This window comes from Mastacembelus armatus, chromosome 22 (assembly GCF_900324485.2).
Source record: "Mastacembelus armatus chromosome 22, fMasArm1.2, whole genome shotgun sequence".
Lineage (NCBI taxonomy): Eukaryota > Metazoa > Chordata > Actinopteri > Synbranchiformes > Mastacembelidae > Mastacembelus > Mastacembelus armatus.
In genome coordinates this window covers 18,808,030-18,826,001 of record NC_046654.1, presented here as the reverse complement: position 1 = coordinate 18,826,001, position 17,972 = coordinate 18,808,030, and the positions used below count along the sequence as shown (strand labels likewise).

At 39.3% G+C, this 17,972-nt stretch overlaps 1 protein-coding gene across 2 annotated transcripts in view; it reads right to left on the bottom strand.

Annotated features, from left to right (window-relative positions):
* ccdc88c (coiled-coil domain containing 88C) overlaps nucleotides 1-17,972 on the bottom strand; it is a 49,410-nt gene that overhangs the window by 8,680 nt on the left and 22,758 nt on the right. Inside the window, exons 7-27 of one of the 2 annotated variants that reach the window (XM_026304185.1) lie at nucleotides 16,093-16,236; nucleotides 15,553-15,779; nucleotides 15,078-15,159; nucleotides 14,480-14,638; nucleotides 14,171-14,317; nucleotides 13,915-14,065; nucleotides 13,629-13,810; nucleotides 13,372-13,509; nucleotides 12,990-13,274; nucleotides 11,336-12,133; nucleotides 10,796-10,923; nucleotides 10,508-10,649; nucleotides 10,097-10,240; nucleotides 9,432-9,593; nucleotides 9,060-9,337; nucleotides 8,343-8,486; nucleotides 5,512-5,698; nucleotides 5,238-5,383; nucleotides 4,487-4,576; nucleotides 3,293-3,597; nucleotides 165-497 (exon numbers count right to left, since the gene is read on the bottom strand). In XM_026304185.1, the coding sequence (XP_026159970.1) occupies nucleotides 307-497; nucleotides 3,293-3,597; nucleotides 4,487-4,576; nucleotides 5,238-5,383; nucleotides 5,512-5,698; nucleotides 8,343-8,486; nucleotides 9,060-9,337; nucleotides 9,432-9,593; nucleotides 10,097-10,240; nucleotides 10,508-10,649; nucleotides 10,796-10,923; nucleotides 11,336-12,133; nucleotides 12,990-13,274; nucleotides 13,372-13,509; nucleotides 13,629-13,810; nucleotides 13,915-14,065; nucleotides 14,171-14,317; nucleotides 14,480-14,638; nucleotides 15,078-15,159; nucleotides 15,553-15,779; nucleotides 16,093-16,236 (4,230 nt within the window). In that variant the 3' untranslated portion in view covers nucleotides 165-306. Of the gene's footprint in view, nucleotides 1-164; nucleotides 498-3,292; nucleotides 3,598-4,486; nucleotides 4,577-5,237; nucleotides 5,384-5,511; nucleotides 5,699-8,342; nucleotides 8,487-9,059; nucleotides 9,338-9,431; nucleotides 9,594-10,096; nucleotides 10,241-10,507; nucleotides 10,650-10,795; nucleotides 10,924-11,335; nucleotides 12,134-12,989; nucleotides 13,275-13,371; nucleotides 13,510-13,628; nucleotides 13,811-13,914; nucleotides 14,066-14,170; nucleotides 14,318-14,479; nucleotides 14,639-15,077; nucleotides 15,160-15,552; nucleotides 15,780-16,092; nucleotides 16,237-17,972 lie in introns of those variants that run through there. The other variant, XM_026304177.1, reaches the window with a different exon arrangement.

The window sequence follows — 17,972 nt, the reverse complement described above, 5'->3', positions numbered from 1 at the left end:
GAAACAGCAGCATGGTCACAAGCTCAGACACACATACAGAAATCATGTCTACTCATACTACTTACTAGTTATACTGGCTGGCGAACAGCAACATGCCCCTGCTGTATGTTTATTTGAACCGTGGAGTGTGCGTTTTTGCTTGTATTTTATTAGTGTTTGTGGGGAGCATGCATGTATGATATGTGTAATACTGAAATATAGAAAGTCACAACAATGAGTTATGGGGCTGACAGTGATGATGACAGTGTGTTCAAAATGATGGTGATGATGGTGATGATGATGATGATGATGATGATGAGGAAGATGTCAGAATACTCCGTTGGCAGACATTGACTGACTAGTGACAACGCCAGTTGTGATGTCAGTGGAAGACCAAAATCGTAGTCGTCTAGTGAGAGAGAGGGAGGGGCGGGAGGAGGAGGAGGAGGTAGGGGAGGGGAGGAGCTTGTCTTGACTTTTACTGCGGAGAAAACGGAAGCGTTTTGGGGCAGGAAGAGCTGAGTGGGAGAGAAATGGACAGAGATATGGAGAAATGTAGAGAGAATGAAAAGACAGTAACGATGAATAAAATGCAGAACATAGTTAATTAAAAAGTTATTAAGTACCGGATTGTCAGAATGAAAAATAACAGATGTCATGCAAGAGAACCCATTAGAACAAAACAAAGACATAAATTCTGCTGTTAAGCAATCATGCATTAGACTGACCTCAGCTCACTCTGAAAGTAAGACTATTGGAAAGCAGATGACAGATACAGCTTTAGGAATAACTCTAATCTGTAGACTTGTGTATAAATAAAACTTAAGTAGATGTAAAGTACAACCACTGGCAGGATTTACTTTTTACATTTCAACTTGTCTCCTTAAATAATGTCAGTTTCTTCCACATACCTGTGGAATTCAAAAAAAGGCATTTGAAAGCCTGTTGGCAGTGAGCTGAGCTCAGCCTTCAGTGCAACTCTATTTGAGAAAAGGGCAATAAAACAGAAATCCCATAGAAATAAAATCGTTAGAACCATGCATTGGAAACCCAGGTCTATTAACAGGATAGCGATGATGCATTAGGCAGCCACAGCCTTTGCTGTAAATTAACCTTTAGTTCAAAGCAATGTCCACCAATGTCAGAATTTATATTAGAGATGTGGTGGTAAACCACTTTAATTATACATCATTGTGAAATGGTAAAACACCACTGATGAATTCAAGGTTACTCATAAACTCATTAGTGAATGTTTTTCTATGTATTTTCTAAGCAAGTTTATAAGTCTTATAACCTCATTTGTTCTTAGCTTATTTAAAGCAACACTAATGTCACCGGTTTTGAGAGCTCAGTCAACAAATTCACATGTATTGTGCTGCCCACAGGGAACCTTATACAGCAACAGTATTTACGACACTGGTAACGGACAATTGGGCTTCTCAACCAGATGTGGGAAACCGTGAGCAAAAGTCACATTGTGTTGCTTTAAGCCTTCATCTGTGGTTCATGAATTGCATTTGTGTTTCATGATGGATTGTATTGTCTGAAACTTGAGATGTTGTCATCCTAATCAGGTCTGCCTTGAAGAGACTGCTAACCTCAGTGGCATTTACCCGATTAAATAAAACTGACACAGGCACATCCATAACTGATGTTCAATTGTTTTAGGAGGAAGCTTGCCATGCTAAACGCTCGGTTTTTCTCATGCTCACTGTCCTCAGTGATTATCCCAGGCCAAAAATGTGACATGTAGTGATTACAAGGCAAGAAAAGACCAGTCTTGATTTCTGTTGCTTCTGTTTTTGTGGAAGTGTACAAGTGACACAGTTTTTGGCTATTCTGTTCCATACCATACAGTATCATCCAGTCAATAATGACTGCTTTCATGGCACATAGTACATAGGCACTCTGGTCACACAGGATCTACAGAGGCACACAAGTACTGAACATTGCACTCATTTTCGTTGCCACTAAATCTACAAGTCCATCTATGGATCTATCAAAAAACAAAAATTACTAATAAAAAGAACTAATACTTAAAAATACAAAAAGACAGCTGCACAGACAGATCAAATGTGAAAAATAAAGTAAGTATATCTGAATAGTTCCTATTGTTGTTAGAGGAGTGAGCAGAGAAAGGATAGTGGATGTTAACTGTGGAGAGAAACAGAAGTGTGAAACTAGAATGTGCATTTCCAGAGGAAAATGGCTGTGATTGCTGAAAGCACACTGTTATTCCCGCTTGCAATATGTGTTGATCACTTCAAGTTGGGGACTGAATCTCATGTCAAACATTTTAAAAGATAAACTCACCCAGGAGCGAACTCAGGTATGCCGCACGACAGACAGACGCCCTACCCAGTAAGCTATATCAGACAAGCTGTGGGCTCAGTTGCTTTTTACTGCATAAGAAGGAGGCACATTCTACTTAGCATGAACACCGTGAAAAGCTAATGCGCCGCAAACCCGCAATTTGCTCACAAAATACTCACTCTACGGGAGAAATTCTTTGACTGTCTAGATTCCTAACATCTTGTACATAAACATCATGCGAGTTTGTCTAGATTGGAGTTAAAATGACGCCATGAGAGCAGTTTAGAGTGACAGCCTCAGAGACAATTTCTATTGGAGTCAATGAAACGCGACTCACCTGTTAAGGCTCAGATGGAGCTAAGTGCAACTCTTGTGGATTATATGTTTGATTAAACTTGTGGATTATAAAGTTTGTGTTTGTAGAGTTAAAACTGAAGCCGTGAGAGCATTGGAGAGATTTTTTTCTGCTCTGAAAACCAGGCTGTTCTCCGCTCTAGCTGGTGACGTCACACACTGTTAAACTCTGCAAAACGTGACATCCCTCATTTTAGATGTAAATTAATAAAAAACTACACAAGATATAACAACACGGAGCACAACCCTGACAGATTAAAGGTACTGAAGCATTTTAAAATTTAAACAGAGTCTCCAGCTGCATGTATGCCATAGATATAGGCTCATGGAAATCAGCCTGTTTCAGTAAAGTCAGATCATTTCTCCCATTCATTTGAATGGGAATTTTTAAATTTTTAAAAATTCATATAAAATCACAGAAATGAGATACAAACACAAAGTAATAGCACATTTCTCCTCAGTATGCTTAATATTTTAAAGTTGGAACCATGTTTCTATCTGTAAGCGTGTAGGAGGAGTTGGAGGACAAAAACTGCATGGAAGATTAGAAAATATAATAAGAAATAGTGAAGATGATTGGTGGCAATAGTGATCCACTCATGTTTTTTATCTTTTTGTCATTATGTATTGTGTGCAGTGTGTTTACCTTGGCTGATGGGTGTAAGTGCTGGACTCTGGGGTCCTAGGCTGGGGCTAGTAGTGTGGTTGCTTTGGTTACTTTGAGCATAGCTGCCGTCTTGCAAGTCACTTCCTGTCCGTTGGGGAGGAGAGGGTGGGTTCTCAGGGGGGATGAGTGGGGGTGGGGCAGGTAAGGGGATGTCTGGGGCACTCTTTGCTCGTTCTCGCTCTCTGCCACCTTCCTTGTCACGGTCGTCCCCTCTCTCCCTACTGCTCTCCTTTCGGGGTTTAATCAGTTTGGCTAAAGCTTTGGCGCCAGACCACTGACTCCGCCTGGCAACACAACATTTATATATGTTTTTTCATATATTAAACATCAATATCTGCTCAATAGTAGACAGTTACATTCAGATTCAGAAAACCCAAAGCCAACACAAAGCTCTGTTGTGGCATATATGCAAAAAACAGAAGTAAATAACATAAATAAACAATACCACATTTGATATAAAATGTTAATCATGTTTTTTAGTCAGTACTGACAGCAGGTTAATATTTCTGTTTTAGCCTAAATATTCCTTTTAAACCTAAAACCATATCAAGAATCAACTGAGCTTGCAAGAGAAGATTCTGTAAATAAAGGAACCATTCTGTTAAATCTTGAAGCATGTCAGTATAAACTTTAAAAATCCTGCATTATAGAAAGTTTGCTGCATGCAGGGAGCTCACATTTTAATAACGTTCACCGGCTTGAACGGCCATGTGTATCGGTACAATCTACAATCAGTACCATGTCTTGTGTTCTACAGCGAAAGAAAAGCAACAGCACACATTATGTCTGAAAGAAGAACAAAGTAACATTAAGGTTTGCTGTTGGGGTGTTGCTGCCTGTACCAGGGGATTGGTAAAGTTATAGTGATGGTGTGTGATAATTACAAGTTTGTGCTGTGTGCAACATGGAATATGTTCTGTCAATGTCTGAATTTCTATACTTATTCAAAAACATCTGTGTTTAGCTAACTCAACTTTCTGTTCTTAAGGACTGTCCTATGTTCAGTCAGAAAAAACAGTTTCTGTGATGTGATTGGCTGGGCATGTGTAGTTAAGCAACCCTTCCCAAACTAACCCTACTGACAGCATACTGAGATTAGTGTACATTATACACTGGTTCTATCACCCAGCTCTAATTGTAGAAATAAGGTGTTGATAGTGATCAAAGTATTACTTTTTAGGAGTGGGGTCATAGAACTTGTACTGGTCCATGATCTTCTCTTCAAGTTTCTCTTTTTGACGACGAAGTGCATTCAGCTTATCACTAATTAGAGAGTGACAGACAGAAACAAAGAAGAACAGAAACATTAAATTTGAACATTAGAGTTCCAACCTTCTCTACCTTTGATTTAACAGTATTCAGGATATATGCAGTTACTTTTGAATATAGTCCGACCCCTTTTTGTCTCGTGTTGAATAAAAACTCAACTCATAATGATAAGTGCTTCATGACGAGAAACCCAGGACTGTTAAGCAGAGGTTTCCATGACAAAGAGGTGTCCATTTTGTCTTTTCGTTTTTCAAAGAGGAATTTTTTTTATTAGACATGTTTACAAATTCATTAAAAATTAAAAACTACATTTGTCATTTACAAAAGCATTCAGACCCTTAATTCAGTCTTTTGTAGAAGTCTGTTGGACCTCCAAAGGACTTCAAAGTTTCTATCAACTGTGCACACCTGGATTCTGACAGAAGCTGCTTGCAAACTCTATTTTACAACTATCAAGGCCAATTAATTCTGCAATCACAATATAGTGTGCAAAATGTGAGGGTGTTTTCATACTTTCTGAAGTCACTGCATATTGTATATTCCATCAGCATTTCCAGATAATTACATAATTAAAAGCTGTGATCAGTATACTATAGGTGTTGTGTGCAGCAACAAGTTTAGTTTGTTATACAGGTATTGGACTGTGTGCAGTTACATGTATAGTTTCTGTTCCTGGTGATACAGCTCTTTACTCTCCATGCTCCTCTCCAGCAGAGTGTGATTCTGCTGACTCAGCAGGTTGATCTGACTCAAGAGGTGATGGTTCTCCTCTTCCAGGTTCCCTTTCAGTCGGCTCAACAGCTTAACAAAGACACACATACAAGAGTCATGAAGAAAAGGGGAGTTTTAAGTCAAATGCTATGCTACAAAAATATATTTGTCACTTTTTCTTCCCTGTGACCTGTGGTAAAATAAGAGGAGCTGTTTACCTCACAGTGGTTATCTAGTTTAGTCATGTTTAGATCCAGGCCTCGGTGTTGCTCCATTAGTGAATCGTATAGTGCCATCCATCGACTGACTTCTAGCTGGGTCGAGCTTAATGAGCTTTTGAGTTCATTCATGCGCTGTTGGAGCCCCTCGTTTTTCTCTGACTGCTGTGATTGGCTCTCTGTCAATCTAAAGGTGGAGTAGAAGAAGTGATAAAGAAGGGCATAATAACTAGGCCAACATAAGAAAAGATCAACACGTAACTGTTTTGGAATCCGAATCAGCTTTATTGGCCAAATACACACAAGGAATTTTAATCGAGTACAGTGACTATCGGTGTGCTTCATACTCAGCAGTAGAACCAGTAGCTACACTGCACCTGAACTTAAGTATTTCTGATTTGGAAACTTAATACTGAACTAATATACTAATATTTACCAAGCAGGGGTTGGATTATATACTGGAGAACACGTGTACATGATGGCCATAAAGTAACTGTTTAGGCAAAGATCAACTCGGCCTAAACTCTTGCCAAGTATCTTATCTTCTCATTTTGTGAGATATGTTCATGTTAAAACATCATTTTCTCATTATATACTGTACGACATTTTCCTGTAATAATGTGAGCCCTGCACAGATGGGAGTCAGTGCAGCTGATATGCTCACTTTTGGGAGTTGGGAACTCATTGAGTTCAGCAGCCTGCTATTGTTTCACACAGTGACCAGACGAAGCTGTGCAGGGCTCACGCTAGGAAGAAGAAATGATATGTACCACTCTGGGGATGTGAGTTTTCACATTAGATAGCTCTTTGGGGCCATATATTTTAAACTTTATTTCTAAGGTTTATGTTCTAGGGTTATTCTATATGTTTACCGTGCAATGACTGCCAGAGAAAGTGCACTAAAATGTATGTAAGGTGCTTAAAGAAATAAGGCAGCCGACACCGCTGCTCATATAGCTCTGTAACTATCATAGTTTGCCTCTGCAGATTGCACAGGCCAACCACCCTGTTTAGTGTGACATATCTAATTTCTTATAAATGATAGATTTGCATTAACAGTCAATCGTGAAAATCCTGGTTTCTTGCTCCCATCATTTTCAAAGTTTAAGGACCTCATAATGTTGTTTAATTTTTAATTATATTGTCATCTGTGGTCAAATGATGAGAAAGCACACTGCAGGAAAGTGTCTGAAAATCTTCTGATGCTAAAATTTCATCAGAGGAATAAATAGTTTTTAGTGCAAAACCAACCTCATGTAACTTAAGGAACTATGGTCTGTCTTTGACCCAACCATTATAAACATTTTTAATTTATCTTTTAGTTCTGCCATGGTCCCATCGTATTTTGAATCAGCCATCATCACTTCTCTATGAAAGAAGCTGCACCTTGATTACAACGCCCTTGAAAATTACAGACCAATTTGTAATTTATTATTTTTATCTAAGTTACTGGAAAGATTGGCTCATGAACAATTATCCTCTTATCTCAATAGCAACAATATGTTCAAACCACTTCAATCAGCATACCTTGTCTCATGCTCTACTGAGACAGAGCTGACAAGGGTCACCAACGACCGCCTAATGAACTTAGATCGGAACTGCACCTCAGCGTTACTTCTCTTAGATCTCAGCGCAGCATTTGTTACTGTTGACCACAAGATACTCTTACAGAAGCCAGAGAATGGTTTTCACAAAGGAACAAATTTAAACTGATTACAGTCCTACCTGTCTAATAGGAACCAACGTGTGTCGTTTAAGAACACATTATCTATGGTCTCCGCTCTACGCTATGGCTTACCACAGGGCACTATTCTTGACCCTCTACTCTTCTCGTTATATTTATATATATATCTCCTCTCTGCAGAATTATTTGTAGCTTTGGTGTTATTACTATTGCTATGCTGATGATTTCCAACTATACCTCCCTGTTAGTTTCAATAACTCCCCTCACTCAATAAATTTGGACATTGCCTCTTGGACAGCACTCAACAATTGTTTCATTTCAGTACATTTCTGGTTGTCACAGAACTTCCTCCACCTAAGTGGTGAAAAAGTGCCAGTTTTTGCTGATCTGCCCTCCACACATGGATCCTCTTTGCGACCACCATTCTTTAATCCTTGGTAACTGCACTCTTAAACAAACTTCAACTGCTAAGAATCTCTGGGACATTTTTGACCAGGCACTTTCATTCAATCAAGGTTCAATCAAGGGTTAACCCAAAGCAGCATTCAACCAACTTCATACCATTTCACGATTCTTAGGGGAATCGGAGCTTGAAATATTTATACATGCTTTTGTTTCTTCCAGACTAGACTACTGTAATGTTTTATTATCCCATCTAGCAAAGTCTCGCCTTAGGGGCCTACAGATGGTCCAGAATGCTGCAGACAGGTTAATTGCTGGTACTCAAAAATTTGATCGCTTCTCCCATTCTTGAATCCCTACATTGTTGTATAATTTTCTGACGCTTAACAAAACTTTTAATACGGAGCCCCAATTCTCTGGAATGCTCTGCTGTTAGACATCAAATCCAGCCCTAGCATTTTTGTTTTTAAGAAAAGACTGAAGACACTTATTTTCCTTTGGCACTGATTAAATTATTAGCAATTATTTAGTATTTTAGTTTCATTATTGTGTGTCTGTTTTAGCTCTACTACTGTTTAAATTTTATTAATTGTCATCAATTTATTTTTCCTGATTTTAACTGTGGTTATTGTACAGTATGTTGGGACATATTTGTTTGGGAAATGCCCTTAAAACAAATAAATTAAATTAATTTATCATGTTTCAAGCCTTAATCTAACAGTGGAACTTTATAAAAATACAGTACCTGTCCACTTCTGTTTTTAGCTGTAGATTCTCTTGCTGTAGCAGCCGATTCTTCTGGATCTCCTGGTTTAGTGCCTCCTTCTCTTTCAGACCACACCCCTCCTGCTCCTCCCATTTCTCTTTCTGCTGCAGCAAAATACAATACCTGCAGGCAAACACAGAGCTACTTAATAGAGCCTGTGATTATATCTTTAGCAAACCACATGGTCATATTAGGTTGCACTACATGAACCCAACATAAACATTTGATGCCATGTAGCTGATTTTAGCCCATACTTTTCTTCATGTGGTGGCCACAGACTACAGTATTCCAATATAAAAATATGAAAATATGTGAGCAGGGTTGCTTACAAACATTCTTAAAATTCTGTCACTTTGTGGTACTGTGGCATTATGTGGTACTTGGTTTAAATTAAGGAGGAAAAAACAAATTAAACAATTATCACGCTACAACATAACTAAATTGAAAAAAGTGAAGGGGGTCTGAATACTTTCTGAATGCACCATTATATTACAACCAAAACATCAATTTATAGCTACTAACCACCATTGTACACATTAGTTACAGTAAGTAAATATTACTGAGATCATTACTGCCTTTACTTTTACTCATTGCCAATGTTTGATTGTGCTCACCATGGACAATCTTGATGACTGGGAGATGATCAAAGACATGCATATCTATAATGTCACTAAGGTTTGCATGTTACTAACTTACTTGCTGTGGAGCATCCTGTGTTCATTCTCTATTGCCCTCTGTTTGCCTTTCAGCTCAACATGCTGACTGATCAGCTGCTCATACTCATGTGCTTGTCTCTCATGAACACTCAGAAGGCGTTCGTGGTCACTGAGCACACTTTCTCGAGCTCGCCATGCCTCCTCACGCTGTCGCTGCCACGACTCTACCTCTGTCTCCAAGGCTGTGACTTGGCCTTGCAGCACAGCATTCTGTGCCATGAGAGATGCACTCTGAGAGGAGAGTGTGGAGTTCTCCACCTAAAAGAGACATTAAAAATGGCCAGTTAAAAAACACAGGGAAAAGAAAACAGTTAATTTTTTTGGAGATTTGTTTATTTGGCAGGCTTTATACCTGTAGTTTTGCTGTCTGTGTATGTAAAGCTGCATTCTGTTCCTGCAGGCTGGTGGTATGTCGCTGCAGCACCACCATCTGGTTGTTTAGAGAAGTGTTCTGGTTCTCCAGCTGTCTGAACTGCTCCTTCAACAGAGTGCTCTCAGTCTGCAGGGAGGCATTCTGCCGAAAGTAACAATACCAAAAACATTTAGCAAGTCTGCATTCTGAAGGAGAAGACTGGAGTAGTAGCTACAAGCAGAGCCAGTCATTTATGTGATCTTTTCCAGTATTTGAAAAAATAATATGTAGACACTAGTGATCAATGTAAGAGGGATGGGAATTTTTCTGTAGGGAAAATAACATAAATAAAATACAATACCATTAAATCTAGAAAAAAATGCAGCAATGTTTGATTAAAAACCATCAAACATATCACCAGGTCAAAATAAGTAGATATTTACAAACAAAAGATATAGAAATATAATCATTATTTATGAAAACCTAGTGACACAAAAACTGAAGATATGGAGATATAAGAATGAATTATGTGAAAGTAAACATAAAATTAGCTGCATAAATGTAGCTGTAAACATACATATATACTATAAAAATTAAATTAGACATATGAGAAATGTGAGATACACTGTGAGCTTTCTATTCAGATGTTGAAATGTATTACTTACATTCTTTTCTACATCAATAAGATGATCTTTGATCCTCAGCAGCTCAGCAGTGGCTGATGCCTGAATCTGGTCATCACCTGTGTGTTGCTGGGAGTTGTGGTTTTCTTCCTTCTCCTGACGCAGGACAGACACTGTCTGACGAGCCTTCAGAAAAGAACACAAAAATTATAATATTAAATACAATAAAAAAATAAGACATATAAATATATGGAAATAATCTATAAAACACAAATAAAAGAAAGAACAACACATTTTATTTTTTGAGTCTACATTTAGGTGGTCAATGTAGTGTTCAAAATGATCAAGGAACTTTATTCCTCATGATCTTGTTACCGAGTCTCACTAGTACAGAGAAACAAAGTGTGTTTTCAGGGACTATGTAGAGAAATCTTAGGATATGTAGGTCCTTACAGTAACTAGCTCAACACGTAGTGCGGCATTGAGTACATTGCTCTCTTCAAGTTTGTCTTCCAGGGTGGAGATTTTCTCTTCCTTAATCTTCATTGTCTGTTGGACAGTTTCCTCTAGCCGAGACTCCAGCAGCCTGTACCTGCTGACATGGACACACAAAAGACATCATGAATGAATACATCCATTTACAACTGTAATAAAGAAGGAAAAATTACAAAACAGAAAATAATTCTGGCCTGATTAGTCATCCTAGAATCGGATCAAACTATGCGCATGAGAGGAAACTACCTGTCCTCCAGTGTGTGCTCTTGCTGCAGTAGTTTTTCTCTGTTCAGTCCAATCTTCTCCAGTTCTTCATTGAGTCTTTCTAACTCAACACTCTGATGCTGAACACACAGCTTCTCTGACACCAACTCCTGCACACACAAGTGTGTGATACACAATGAAACTTTATTTACACATCTACATTTCCATACAGAGGACAAAAGAGCATTTAGAACAGCATAAAGTATACTCTGATATTTGTCTTGTAATGAAAACAAGATATATAAACTGTTGGTTTTACCAACCTCTACCTGAGTGAGGAAGGTCACATGATACGATTAATGCTCCAGAAAGACTAGTAAACGGATCTTGCGTTTTGTCAAATACTATACTTGTTGTGAGATTAAATTCTGGGGTAAATACTGACATAATATAGAGATACAAAACAAACATTCACAGCTGTTTTCTCAACCAAAAAACTGCCACATGTCCAAAAAAAAAAAAAAAAAAAAAAAAATTGGTAAAGACATCTTGCATGGCTAGTCTTAAAGTTTTTCCACTCACCTCCCTCAGAGTAGCCAGGGTTCTCTTGTCAATAGTTGCCTGTTTCTGCAGCTCCTTGTTCTCCCTCTCCATCTCTTTAGCTTTGACTGCCATCTCTTTCAGCCTGTCCACTTCCTTACTCAGAGCCATGGATTTCTTCTCCACTGCAGCCAGTTGTCTGGTTATGTCTTCCAATTCTGTCTCTTTCCCTTCTAGCAGGCTTCTGATCCTCAAGCTCTCCTTCTCTAGATGCTTCCTGCCCTTCTCTGACTGATCCAGGTCCATTTGGAGCTTCCTCCTCTCCCTGTCTCCCTCCTCCCTCCTTCTCCGCTCTTCCTTCAGTACCTCTACTTCCCTCCTCAGGTCTTCCTCTCTGCTTTGTGTCTCCCTCTTCTCTCTCTCTGCATCTTCCCTCTCCTCCATACTTCTCTTTATTTCCTCTTCTAAGTGGTGTTTTTCCTGGTTCAGAGCTGCCATGTTCACCTCCAGTTTTTCTGTTCTCTTCTTGTCTGATTGTGCCTCCTCTCTGACCTCTTCCAGCCTTCTCTGCAGCGCATGTGTTTCTCTTTGGACTTCATTATGCTCCTCCTGTAGGGCAGCCAGGCGGGCAGATGAGGAGCGCAGGTTTTCCAGTGAACAGCGGAGGTCCAGGTTCTCCTTTGACAGCAGGCTGTTATCCAACTCATACCTGCCTAACTGCTGCAGCTCTTGCTGGGCCTCCTCTGCCTCCCGTTTCAGCTTGTGCACCTCCTGCTCCAGAGAAGACACCTGCTTCTCTAAAGCCTCCGACTGCTCGATGCAGGCACGCAGAGACATCACCTGTATGCAAAATAGGGAAAACTACTGTACATCTTACAGACTACATTTTGTAGCAATCAGTCAAAATATTTTTTGTGTGATAACATTTAAACAGATCTTAAATTTTATTACATTAAAAAGGCATTTATTTACTAGAATTTCCCACTAAAAGAAAAAGTGACTGGCACATTAACCCTAACGAAGCAACATGCTTTCAGACATGCACTTGAACATTGCTAGACATTATCTCAGTGTAAGGACAAAATTGTTTGAGGAAAATGAACTGGACATTACCCGGAATTTGTTCCTGAAGCTTCCCACACTGCCAGTTACTGAAATCAACTTTCACCTATGTTTAGTTATTGGAACAGCAGTGTGTGTGTGTGTGTGTGTGTGTTTGTGTGTATGGTGTTTTCACTGTCAGAGAAACCTGTATGTCCTCTATAGGCTATAGCCGTCATCAGAAATTCACTAAATGTGCCAGAGGAAAGACTAAAAAACACATAGGTTGAGAGTGACATGGGTCTCATGCCCATGTCTTAGAGTCACTGTGGAGTGACATTTGATGAACAGAAATCTGTCTGCTCGGTGAGATTCACAAATTACTGTGTCAATTAGCCTGAGAACCGTAAACGAAACTGTTTGTGGAAAACGTGACTTTCATTTTTCGCCGCTTTTGCCATTTCCATCTCTGCAGCTGCTCACTGTGCCCACAAACAGCTATATCATTAAATCCAACAAACTGATATTATAATTAACTGATTAATAATTAATTTGTAACATTTTTTTTATTAATTTAAATAACAATTTTAGTGATTAGTTGTTGCTGCTCTGAATCTGACTATATCATAAATAAATATTTTATTATTATTATTACTTCTCTGTTCAGAGTGTCCCTGCTTCGCTCCAACCTCGCTGCCTCTCTCTCCGCCTCCTCACACCGACCCGCCTTCTCCATCAGCCTCGCAGCCTCCTCATTGGCTACTTTGAGTTGAGTTTCCAAGCTGGCCAATCGGGATCTGGTGTCAGTGATATTTTGGTGCAGTAAACGGTTCTCTGCTTCTACCTCACGGACCCTTGCCTCACTGTTAGACTGTGCGCGCTCCTGAAGGGATGCCACCACATCAGACAGGTGCTGCTTCTCGCTCTCCAACTCTGAGATCTGATTGTACGACAATTGTAGGACAAGTAGAAAGGAAGGTCTTTTTTTTTTGAAGTGACATAAAAATTTTGGTCGAATGTGTGCGCGTTGAGATTACCTGCTGATCTTTCTCTGCCCTCAGTGCATGCATTTCTCTCTCCAGGCTCTGTTTTTCCTTCAGTATTTCCTCTCCCAGAGACTCCATGTCCTGAGTGGTCAGTCTCTCCTGGTCCAATAAGCTCTGAAGACACTCCAACTAACAAACAAGACAAAAACACAGCTACTATTAATAACGAGTAATACAAATGAATAACAAGTAATATAAAAATCTGTTACTGTCTGTAACATAATCTCCAGCGGATTCAGGCCTGCCACCTTCTTGCTGAGACTCTGGTTCTCCCTATCCAGCTCCTGGGTATGGAGTTGCTGCTCTTGCAAGAGGTGGTTCTCCTCTTTCAGTCTCTCTATGGAGGACTGCAGCTCCCGGTTCTCTTTCTCCAGCTTCAGCACTCGACTTGAAACACACTCATTTAGCTCATCGACCAATGACTTACGAGCTGCATGAGAGAAAAATACTTTATAGGATAGACTCTAGAAAACAACTTTTCTAGACACACAGAACAGGTTATAATTGAATATAATAAGAAAAGTGTGTATTTACTCTCTGTGTTAGTATTGTCATGGTTTTTGCTCAGCTGCTCCAGCTCCCAGCCAAGATGTGCAGACTCATTCATACTCTGTTTCTGCCCGATCTCCAGCAGCATGTTCTCCTCCACCAACTCCTCCAGCCTCCGACGTTCATTGTCCCTCTCCTGCACAACATATACACACAAAGGCAAATAATATCAAAATGTTAAGTATTCAATAATAAGTATTAGAGTAATATTGCACAGAAAATGTATGTGTATACGTAATACCATTTCCAGGTCATGTATCTTTGCTCGTAGCAACAGGTTGTCCTTCTCCAGGATGTGCAATTTATCGCAGCGTCCCCTAGAAGCCAAAAGCTGCTCTTCTAACAACGCCTTTGTTTCCAGCAGGGTCAGGTTGTCCTCACGAAGCTCCTGGATGAGCAGACACACACACACACGCACCACATATGATGAGTGCCCCGCAAGTACCAGATGTCAAGTCATTTTAGCTTTGTAGCAGTCACTGAAAAGGCAAACACAGAAGCCCTGCTGTGCCATAATATGATAGTGTGTGGCATGAAGCTGTGGTTGCACCTCGACTCTGGTCTTGTAGAAGTGAACATCATTAAGCTTCTCTTTACATCTGGTCAGTTCAGTCTCCAGCCTGTCGACCCTGGCTGCTTTTTCCCTCAGCGAGTCCACTTCATCCCGATATACTCGGGCCGAACGTGCCTCACAAGACAGAGACTGGTTCTGAACCACACAAACACATACACATTATTAATCTCTTGCACTGAATTAAATTTGTCACATAACAATAAAGTAAACTTAACACATTTATTCGACATATATACAGTACACAGAACAATTGGGAATCTGAATTTGCTGGTTTTGAAAAAAAATTATAAAAAAATTATAGAACCAAAATGAAAATTTTACATACATGATTTAGATCTGCTATATTGTGTCAACATAAATCATATTTTAAGTATATAGTATGGCAACGTGCTTTGATGTAGCAGTTTTCCACTACAATACAATATTATTTAATATGGCAAAATCTCCCTCTGTTTGTTGGAACCTCAGTCACCACCTAACACAATAAGCAGCAGGAAACTGCCACTGAATCCATGTGTAATATCCAGACATCATCATACAGATCTGATATTAGTGGTTATAAATGGATCCTGACCTCTTGTTTCAGTCTCTGCAACTCCTGATCCAAACGCTCCACTTCATGTTTTAAATCCATCAGCTGCTCTGTCTTCTCTTCCCTGCAAACATACACATGCACACATAAATAACATGGTGGCTACAGTTAAACATTTTACAAACTATCATTATGCTGCATAATAGTTCCCACACCCTGGTAATATGCAGATACACTAAGAGTACTTAAGAGCTTCACAGAAATGAGACTGGAGAAACATAGAATAGTCTGGTCACGCTCTAAGAATCTACAATTTCTATTCTGCAGAATCACTGTAGTTGCTGTGTGATGGTTCCCTTGTGTGATTACACTGTAGTTTTGCTAGACAGCATAACTTGTGTTGGGTGTATAAAAACTTCTAGCTGCTTCTTGTAGTGCCACAGTTCAGTCTTAGAGCAGTGATACCCACAGAAAATTCACTTTTAGGTTTTGACTCTTGTTTGATTAAGGGACTTACAGTTCTTGTCTGTATCTGCGGAGCTTGGCCTTGGTGTCAGCGAGTTCGACAGACAGATGCTGTTTCTCTTCTTTGTTCAGCCCACATACAGCTGATCCTCCATTATTCACTCCCATGCCTACAGAAACGGGCCCATTGTCCACACTATTCAGATCCAGGTTCCTGCAGCCTTCCTGGGGCTGCTGACTGGTCAGGTAGTCCCTCTCCTGGGTCAGATCTGCAATCGCCTGGGAGGCAGAAGTCTTTTTGGTAAATTCACATTACATTTTTGTTTTCCTATTGAAATAATACTACAGGCAGATTTCTGATAACATTTAATATTTCCTGGCAAAGTGTGTTTACTACTAATCTACACTACCATTGCAATAAAGAAACATATTGAACCAAATTAACTGCATTATGTCCATCATATAGGAAAGTAAACAATATTGATTTTACACAATAAGTGTAGGTTAATGTGTGACACAAATATAGGGTATATTATCAATATTAATAAAATGCCAATGCATAACACTGGTTCCTGAATTTGTGTCTTAGTACCTCACTGGCTCTATCTCTCTGGTCAATCAGTTGCCGTAGTGACGCAGCCATGTTACGGGCCATCGGTTCCAGGTCTTCGTGTGGAAGCTGTGCTCCTTCCTCCATCCAAGACAGATCAAGAACATTCAGCTGGTTATGAGTAACCTGCAAAAACACAAAGATACACACACACACACACACACACACACACACACACACAGTGTATTGTTGCTATATAAGTAGCAGCTTTCTTTCTCTTACAATAGAGCATTTCTAACAGTTTCCTATTAACTGTATTAACAGGGGAATCACATTCAGTGTTTCGGCACTTTATTATTGTTTAAAATAGTTAACTGAAACCAGTTGACGTACCTTTTTTGGCTCGCCAACAACCCTTCAACTTCTGATAACTTGCAAACGCATTGTCGAATTTGAATAGGACGAATTGATGAATTATAGACCCTGAACCCATGTGATTTAACAAAATTTCAATAGGCGCAATAGAATCCACTGTATAACGATTTGAAAATTGACATTCACACCCAAACATTTAATTTGTCAGAACTGTACCAAATTTGGCACAGACATCCTTGAGGGCATCCCGATCATAAAAGCCAATCTGACTCATGCCCTATTTTCAGCACTGTTGCCATCACGATGACCGCATCATACTAGGATTTTTGACCGAATGACCATTCTTGGTCAGCATCATCTAGACATGTAGCACAGCAGAAGTTCTTCCAAACGTTTTTGCTAATTTTCACGGTTTTCCATTGACAGTGGACGTACGTATTTGCCACATTCGAATCAGACCAATTGATGAATTGTAGTCCTCGCCATCCTGACCTCATGTGATTCAACAAAATCACAATAAAGGCAATGGCACCCCCTGTATAACGATTTGAGTTATATACTACTACATGCAATTGGTGAAGACATTGTGCTGCTGCTTTTGTCAAATTTTAATCACATATTCTTGTTGCAGGCCTGAACCCATGTGATCCAACAAACTCACAACATGTGCAACTTCAAAATTTGCATGGAGGGCCAAATATTTGCTTTATCAGAGGTCTACCAAATTTGGCAGATAAATCCTTTAGGGCAGGGGTATTCAACTAAAATTTAAAGAGGTCCAGTTAGAGAAAATTTCTTGAAGCAAAGGTCCGGAAGATCATAATGTCTAACTGGTTAGTGTGATATATATTTAAGTAGCCTAGTAGTTTTATCAACATCTGCATGTAATCAATACCTGACTGTCAAATCAGATGAATTCAGTACAATTCAAAAACTTTCTGACAATATTTATTGTCATGTAACATACAACTGAACATATATGTATGGCTGTAGATATGTATAATGTTCTCTCATTAACTAAGTTCTCTCTCTTTCTCCGTCTCACTTTACAGTTTCTCTCCCTTTGTTTTCTACATGTATCGCTCTCTTTCTTTTTCTTTGTACTGTCTTTTCATGCAGTGTTGCCAACTCGTCAGTAAGGAAAGTAGCTATTGGCTGTCCTAAAAGTCGCTAGAAGTCACTGAATGACGTCATCGCGTGATTTGCATAATGTCCATGGCACATGCTGTAATTGTGATAGACGCTTTTGCCAACTTCAGAAATGGAAAATAAGAGACAATTGTGATTCTTTATAAATAAGGGACAGAATAAGGGACACTCAAAATATTTGTACTGTGCCATATAATGTAGCATGACGGCCTGCAGTTAATAAGTTCTCAGAACTAAATACATTTGCCTTGCTGTAAATGACTGAGGCTGTTTGAGTCAAATGCAGTGATTTATTTTAGATAAAGAACATTTAACTTTTTATTATTATTTTTTTTTTCTATTACGCTATGTATAGTACAGATCACGCACATACATGATCGCACGCGCGATTCATTTGC